This window comes from Seriola aureovittata, chromosome 14 (genome assembly GCF_021018895.1).
Source record: "Seriola aureovittata isolate HTS-2021-v1 ecotype China chromosome 14, ASM2101889v1, whole genome shotgun sequence".
Classification (NCBI taxonomy): Eukaryota; Metazoa; Chordata; class Actinopteri; order Carangiformes; family Carangidae; genus Seriola; species Seriola aureovittata.
This window is the reverse complement of record NC_079377.1, coordinates 14,046,689-14,054,962: the sequence shown is the minus strand read 5'-3', so window position 1 is coordinate 14,054,962 and position 8,274 is coordinate 14,046,689. Positions and strand designations below refer to the sequence as shown.

The window sequence follows — 8,274 nt, the reverse complement described above, 5'->3', positions numbered from 1 at the left end:
GACTGTTTATTTGGGATCCAACCAAGCTCCTTAAAAGAGATTTCATGACACTTGAACTGACTAAAGAGATCAGCCCGAGAGAAGGGAACCAAAGCGATCACGTTAGGAAGACTTTTAATCCTACTGCGCAGGTGTAAAGCACCGTTTAGAGCCCTGTTTCGCAGCAGTCACCATATGTCTGCTCTGTCATTTAAAGAACCATGTTTCATTTGTTTACTGCTCTGTATGTGGTGGTGTATCTGTTTAAATTGGTGTCTTTTTTCTCAAAATACAGTTGCTGTCAAAACATCTTTATTAATTTTACTACCAATAAAAGAACATCATTCATAATTTCAACAGTGGAGGACGTTTTTAGATAATTTTACTCAGGTAGCAATGCCATGCTATGAAAATGCTCCTGGACAAGAAAGAAAGGTACAGATGTATTAGCAAAACAAGTACAAAAAGGAAGAGTAGAACTATTCAATACTGTATGTATGTTGGCACCACATACATTATATCATCATATGAGTCCTAATACATTAACATGTAAGCAGTACCTTGATGTTGTAGTTGGTCTTTTGGGAAGTTTAATCTACAACAGTGCACCATCTTTTGTAAACCGATCACATATTTTGTATGTTAAGTAACTGCAGCTGTTAAGGTAATATAGTGTTGCAGTTAAAATTAAGTGAAATGTGGTTGAGTAAAAGTATCAAGATCAATATGTAGTTTGATTAGTGACAATAACAAGTAGATAACTTATTCCTTTAAAAACAGTTGGTCGGTTGCTGGTGGGACAGTGTGGTGTATCTGGTCAAACCAGCTACAGCTGTCCAGGATTAGACCATAGTGAGTCCAGGACAACCAGATCAGTGGACTGTAGCCTTGAGGGCACTGTGGAACACAGAGAGAGAGGGATAGACAGAGAGAAAGAGAGAAAGAGATAGAGAGAGAGAGAAAGAAAGAAAGAGAGAGAGAGGGAGAGAGAGAGAGAGAGAGAGCTTTGTTACCATCATCTTAAGACCAACACCTCCTTAATGAGCCTGCAAAAATACTGTACTGCCCCCTTCTGGAGACAAAGGAGAAGCAGCTTGGACCACAGCACTCCGGTGAAAGACAAATAAGGTGTGTAAAAGATAGAATGACTGAAGTTGAAGCTTTTGTGGCCTTGAGGAAGATTTTAGTCTCATTAGTCTGAAAGAAGCAGAAGAAAGAAGCTGGTGCAGCATGTGTTAAGATATTGTAAAAATTCGATCAATATAAACAAAGCAGTAAATCCAAACACTGAATAAGAGTAATGTAGAACAACAGGGGCTAGAATGAGATGTATGAATGGGGCCTTACACCGCTATATTACATTTGCTGTTGTTTTTAGTAAGACCTCACCAGATGTTCTGCAAATATGTAATATATTATCCTGATACAAGCCCCTTTGCTCTCCTTAGCTCCAATGTCAATGTGAGCACTACCAATTATGAAGTTACACTGAACCACTCGCTGGGTATTTGTGTAGACATCAGCCAAACATGTACACTATTTCAAAGTTACATAAAACATGAAATTTGCAGATTACCCTCTCTAATCCAAGGACCAACTTGTTCATCTTTGTACAATATTGCATTGTTGGCGAAAAACCAAAAGTCCATCTGCCCTGATCTAGTTTGAACTGACAAGATATGTGTGACTGGCGTCAAACTTTCTGCAACGTCGGCTGGCACATTTCATATGGTTATGATGATGCAGAGTGGAGCTCTTTTTTAATTTTTTCTTGACAAATTAAAAACTGCCTCCTAAACTGAGTCAGAAAAAATGCAAAAATGCTTTTGCACAAATATGAGATGTGCTGCTTTCTCACCCAACTGCAGTCCCGAAGATTCCTGAGGAAACAGACCCAAATTTTAGGTCGAAGCTGTCACACACACAAAAACACAAACACTTTTCAATGTTGCAAGCTGTTAATGCTCTGAAGTGAAATGAGGGAATATGAGGAGCAGCCCAAATGATCATGCATTATGCCATGTAAGAGGCAGCCAGGATTACTGGGCTATTTGATAGAGGATTACAGAGTTGAAAGTTGCAAAGAGCATTGATGCTTTAGAATGAAAGAAACACACAGGGTTCAAAAATCCTGGTATGTGTTTGAAGCAATGGCGCTTCTAAAAGGTAAATGAAACATCTGCTTTTCCGAATAAAGAAAAACTAAGAAATAAAACATCATGAATACAAGAAGTTAACTTCTGATCTTTGAACATTGCTGCCCATGAGATCAGCAGCAGTGTTTAAATCATACACAGGGTATGTAAGGAGAAAAATAAGATAAGCCCAAACAAACATGTAATTCATGTGTTCTGTGCTGAAATTGAGTGTTTACAGAATTCACATTGTCTTGTGTCATAAAACGGTGGATAGGGATTACAACAAAAAGCAACATCAATCCCCCACCCGCAAATCATATAAACACATCTGAACAAGCAAGAAAGCAGATGTGCCTGCGCTCCAGAAAATGAGAGCTGCCAATCTCAGCCAGTCATTTAAAACCCTCATCGTAAGTCAACAGCAGCGGGTCCCAGCAGAGATGGACTGATCTCCTTGCGTCACAAGAGACGACAACACATGGAGATGGAGGAGGGGGCTCGTGTGTTCTGATCATAAAGTGACAGAAAGAGAGGATATGGGAGAGGATGCCAGTGTTTGGGTATTATGTCAAATGAACAATGCCATTGGCCGAGGAATATCCGACATGCCATCTGTCTGGGTTGGTTGGCGCAGATCATGTGTGACGCATGGCTGCTGTGTGTTGTGTTCGCAGAAGTGAAGAACTGTGACGTACATGTACAGACGCAGAGAGGATTAAACATATGTCAGTGAAACTTTACAGTTCACATACTGAACTTCATCAAATGGCTTCAGCCACCTCAGTGGTGTGTAACTGCGATTTTGAAATTCACTCCTATGTTTAACATAAACTTTTAAGTGTTGACCTATCAAGTTTCTTTCTGTTTGTCAACTTCTATCGCTGATTCATTTAATGCAGATACAATGTCAATAGGGCTGTAACCTTGTGCCTGGTCATATAAACATACAGTAAAATACTTTTTAACTGCAGAGATTGCACTTGCAGAAAGTTGGGGGACTCAAAAGAGATTTTTTCTTTTTCCATTTTTCCCTCCTTCAGATATGCAGGGTCACTCAATATCTAAAAGCTCATATCCAGCTCAGTAGCTGATACACACTCACTTCTTTCAAACCCCACAGCTCCTGTTTTGAAACACTGGCTTTCTGTTCAAAACTTTAACTTTCAAGCTCAAGGTGTGATAACCCTGATGGTATGAGACTTTGGAAAGTTTCCTCCAGAGCCGCACAGGACTTTTACAACTGTTTGCTGCAACTTTATGTGTGAAATCAACTCAGTGCCCCTTTTTTTGCCAAGGTCAAGCATCAGTAAATAAATGGTAGAACAAAAACACACATACACAAAATTTAAATTTTACATCAATTTAATTCAAATTTGGTGGTCGTTTGTGTTGCCAGGTAACCTTCAATTATATAAAAGGGACAAGGAATTACGATCCTGTTACTTTGTTTGATGTTTTTTCACCCATAATGCTGCTTTCAAAGAACTATGCCATGGTACTATGACACCAAACACATGATATGACCCCATACACAAACGCACATACACACGTAAACACAAAGGAAAGCAAGATTTGATATAAAATGATTAATTAATGAAAGATTTTCCAGGATCCACTGATACATGAGGTGTCTGGTTGCTCTTTTAAAAAGTAGAAAAAAAACTTATATATAGTAACGGACACTCATACACTGTATGTACAAACTGTGAATTATTATGATTTGTAGAAAATTGAAAGAAAATATTTTCTACTGATGAAAATGCACACTCACCATCTGTTTAAAGAGAATTTCTTTTTCCAGATCCAGTTATATGTTGTACAGTAAAAATATAACAACTTAACTGACAAAGTAAGCAAGGTGAGCCAAAATGAAACCAGTCAGCTCAATGGATCAATAGATCCATATATAAATATATATATACGTAAAACAATATTAAAGTGCTAACACAGACTCAAATCAAGAAGAAAAGTATACACATACGACTGAAAGTCCTCATCAAGAAGTCGGGGTTTCATTTAAATCAATCACAAAGGCTTCATATAAAGCAGCAATTTAAAATGTGTGCTAATTTACATTTGAACACATCATGAAAATAAGACAAACATGTCCTGTTTCAGACAGGAACAAACTGCAGCACATTCTCTACACTGGAGCAAATCCTTGAATTACACTCTTGACATAATGGTCATCATTCACATCTTTGCAACACACTCCTCGGCCTAGAACAGAGGAAGAGATGAGATTAAAACCAAGGCAGACAATATTGTCATTCTGTTGAATAATGTAGTTATATCAGTATCAAAGTCAGTATCATGCAGCAGGTTTTGTTTTTTCAGTTCTAATTTACAGAAAGAGTTGGTCAGAGTTGAGTCATCAGTCTGTTATTACAAGCTCAATTTCATGTTTTTCCTTCCTGATTTAACAAAACAGTAATTTAATATAGTTCAGCTGTGAGTCTGCTGTGGTCAGCTTTGCTCTTATTCAGCCTGTCATCTGACCTCCTCCTCACCTTCCTGTCTTCACTGGAATCTTTATTAACCAGGCCCTCGTCGCTGGCGGCCTGCAGGCTGTCGAAGGTGCCCTGCCTGTCTCGCTCCACCCCTGAAGAGCTGCTTTCTCTGCGCCGATTCTTCCAGGACTCCATGATACCCTCCAGACAGGCAAACTTAATGTCAGTGGTGCAGGCATACATACCTATAGGCACCGCCAGCACCATGGCTAAAACTATCACCACTATATGAATCAGTTTCTCCCTCTGCTCCATCTCAGTAATGTCACTTCCTGTTACAAACATGATGCACTGGCCTGGACGTGGTGTCTGATTCTTAATGGTTACGCAGATTTCATATTTGGTAGCAGGCATCAGGTCGGAGACGGAGTAAGAGTGAATCCCGGGGCCGATGTAGATCATTTCTTTTTTATCAGCATCTGCGCGGCCAAAGTGGATGGTGAACCAGGTCTCGGCAGGGTGCTCCAAGGCAGCGTACCACTCGATGGAGATACCACGTACCATCTGTTTGGCGATGCGGATGTCGATGTAGACATTTTCATCTCCAGCACCTGGTGCAGCCGGGAAGCCAGGGAGGCTTGATGAGTGGGAGCCGTCTGGAGAGTGAACATCCAGCAGGATGCTGACAGAGGAGTTCCCAATGAAGTTGACAGCAGTGCAGGTGTAGACACCACGGTCGGCGGCATGGAGGGAGGGGATCAGCAGGAGGGATCTAATGGTGTCTTCATCCACTCTCTCCTGAGACTCTGCGAGGACAAGGGGTATCCAATGTTTTTAAAAAACAAAGAAACATGCAACCTTAAACAATAAAACTCTGTTTTAGAAAAACTCATTCTGGTAATTATGTTGAGGCATTTATACACAAAAGAAATTATTTCACCAAATTCAGGTAATTTTTTTCCACCACACAAGACAAAGAAGAAATTAAACAATTAAGCCACTTAAGCCCCCATTAAAGTTATAGGCTGAAAACGACCCCTTCCCACAGACACACAAATCATAGTGCTACAGACATATACTAGACGTTAACAGCTTTAAGGTGAATATACATTGCAGGACTGCAGCTAACAATTATTTTAAGAATCAGTTAATCTGGAATTTCTTTTTTTCAATTAATTGTTTTGTCATTGTTTGTTTGTGATCACACTTAAGATATGTCCTAGTATATGTTAAACAACTGAAATGATGATGTGTGGGTAATGTCCACACTAAAACAGTAGAAAGAAGACAGCAGTGTGCTTCATTTTACGTTCATCCTCCTCTAGCAGCATCCTTTAATTCATCAAGAAGACCCCTCAAATAGACCAATTGACCTCTGACCTTCTGGAACATGCTGCAGAGTATCCACAAAGAACTTATTAAGATTTAAAATCACAGACTTAACAGGTTGGTATAGAAATCCTTTATTAACAACTTACTTACATGACTGGCTAACTTCTGCTGTCTTATTAGACAGTGAGACACCTGTGAGTTTTTGCTAGTGACTTACTTGTTACTGTGACCTTGATTGCTTATTAGGTTACGCACTCATTACCTTTAATTAATGATTTTATTAAGGACTTGACTATTAATGACTCACTAGTCAGGACGATTTTTCACAAATTGGCAATAGCTTGTTCTTATTAATGACTTACAACTGAACAAATAACAATTAATAAACACTTATTAACCAGTTTAAAGCATTTTTAGAAAGTGTAGTTTGGATTTTAGTCTTACTCATTATTTTGATGACTACTTTTACTTCTACTTGAGTACTTGTTATTATAAAGTATAAAAATGTATAAACAGTAGTTTTACTTAGGTACAATTTTGGCTACACCCATTTGGTTTCTACACAAATTAATAGGATAGGTGACTGTTCTCAGCAGTGACAGTAATAGGCCTTCTAATAGTGAGCAGAAGCCTGGTATTATTATTAGTTTATGATGGACTGGTAACTTGGAGTCATATGATCTGGGCTACTGTAAGAAATGGACCCACTAAGGTTAAGTCTAATGACGCAGAGGTTTAATTAATTAGACAGTATCCCAACATGGTTGACATTAGGTAGTCTAGAGCACACTATAATCTCCAACACTCTTAATCAACACTGATGGTGTTGCGCAGCTTGAGAGAATCAGTGGTGATTATATCGCGGTGGGCCAACATCCAGATTTAACCTCTGCATCTTAAGAGGGGTCGGCGATTAAAATGTGTGTTTAAGTATCTAATTTACCATATCACTGGAGCTGGTGCGCGGATGTATGTCGCACTCTTACCATGAAATCCTCTGATTATCTTCAGACCATATGTCCACCACACCGCTGGGTCTGGCCTGGCCTTGGCGAGACAGCGCAGTGTGAGGTTCGCGCCCTGGGGCAGGCTGATGTTGGAGGCCGGGCTGCTGACCACGGGCTTAATGCACGCCTGCAGCTCTACTTCATGGAAGAACCTGCCCGCCCTAAAGTCCGGCCCTGAGCAGGTCAAGTAGGAGTTCATCAGAATAATCGGGGGCCTTAGGGACCTGATGAACTCCACGAAGCCCTTCAGGCGGCAGTCGCAGAGCCAGGCGTTGTCGTGGAGCGCCAGAACGACGTTCGGCCCGAAAGCTGTCGCCTCCCGATCTTCCGTGCTCTTTAGCTTTTGGTAAAGAGGCCAGTTTTGGAAGACCTCCTTCGATATGACCGTAAGCCGATTGAAGGATAAGTCTAAGTAAGTCAGACCTGGCAAAAATTTTAACGCATGCTCCGGCAGGACGTCCAGCTGGTTGTGCTTCAGGTCCAGGATCTTGAGGGCCGGCGTGTCCTCGAACGCTGTCCATGGTACTGATCGCAGCTTGTTCCCTTGCAGACGGAGCTCAGTTAAGTTCCCCAAACCCTCCAGACCTTTTGAGTTTATCACTGTGATATCATTGAAATTCAACCACAAGTTCTCCAAGGCGGGGGTCTTTGAGAATGCCCCTCTGGGTATTTCAGTAAAGTGAGATTTTTCAATTCGGATTTTGGTCATATCATCTGGAAGGTTCTCTGGTAGGGCCCCAAACGCGCTCTCCTCCATACATATGAGTGACCTATGGTTAAAGGGAAGAGCATAAATGAGCATTTGCTTTCTGTGCAGCCTAATGCCTCATGAACACAAGCTGTATCACCTGTAGTGGCTTGTTAGGACCACAGATAAGAGCTTTATACAACTCAATATATTCCCCTAAATTCTCCCTCTCTACTTTATTGAGAAAAAATAAACGCTGCAATTTTCAAATAACCATTTACTCAGTCAACTGTGTATCTACCGTCACCCACTGACACAGTTGGATTGGTTAAAAATACCTCCGTTGTCAAGATTGCACGACATGAAATCGGTCTTACCTTCCATGACGGTCTTCTACACAGCTGCACCCGTGTAAACATTGAGAATAAGTTCCATAGGCTTGAACGTTAAACACGACTATAACTAGCAGGTAACAAATTATGTCCATAGTCCGAGAAAATACTTGAAAGTTGAGGGCTACATTCGTGCTCAAGACATGTCCAGTGCGGCAGACGCGAGAAGCCTATTAAGCTTAATCCCTGACGTACTGCGTACTGAACAAGTGGCATCTAATTCTTGGGGAAGACGCGCATGATTAACACTTGCCAATAGGTCTGACCCACTATATGTTCAAGGAGGCA

General features: G+C 40.7%; 1 protein-coding gene across 1 annotated transcript; it reads right to left on the bottom strand.

Annotated features, from left to right (window-relative positions):
• Window positions 1-4,448: 4,448 nt before the first annotated feature.
• Window positions 4,449-8,217, bottom strand: lrit2 (leucine-rich repeat, immunoglobulin-like and transmembrane domains 2). The gene is made up of 3 exons (XM_056396087.1): window positions 7,972-8,217; window positions 6,886-7,676; window positions 4,449-5,373 (listed from the first exon to the last, which is right to left on the bottom strand). The coding sequence occupies exons 1-3, from the start codon at window positions 8,079-8,081 to the stop codon at window positions 4,553-4,555; spliced, it is 1,722 nt and encodes a 573-aa protein (XP_056252062.1). The 5' UTR covers window positions 8,082-8,217; the 3' UTR covers window positions 4,449-4,552.
• Between the last annotated feature and the right edge of the window lie 57 nt (window positions 8,218-8,274).

Excerpts from the sequence above, each read along its gene's own strand:
- lrit2 (XM_056396087.1), bottom strand. The coding sequence starts at position 8,081 with ATGGACATAATTTGTTACCTGCTAGTTATAGTCGTGTTTAACGTTCAA. Across the intron at positions 7,677-7,971 it reads GTAGAAGACCGTCATGGAAG|GTCACTCATATGTATGGAGG; the intron begins GTAAGACCGATT and ends CTTTAACCATAG. Across the intron at positions 5,374-6,885 it reads GATAATCAGAGGATTTCATG|AGTCTCAGGAGAGAGTGGAT; the intron begins GTAAGAGTGCGA and ends TTGTCCTCGCAG.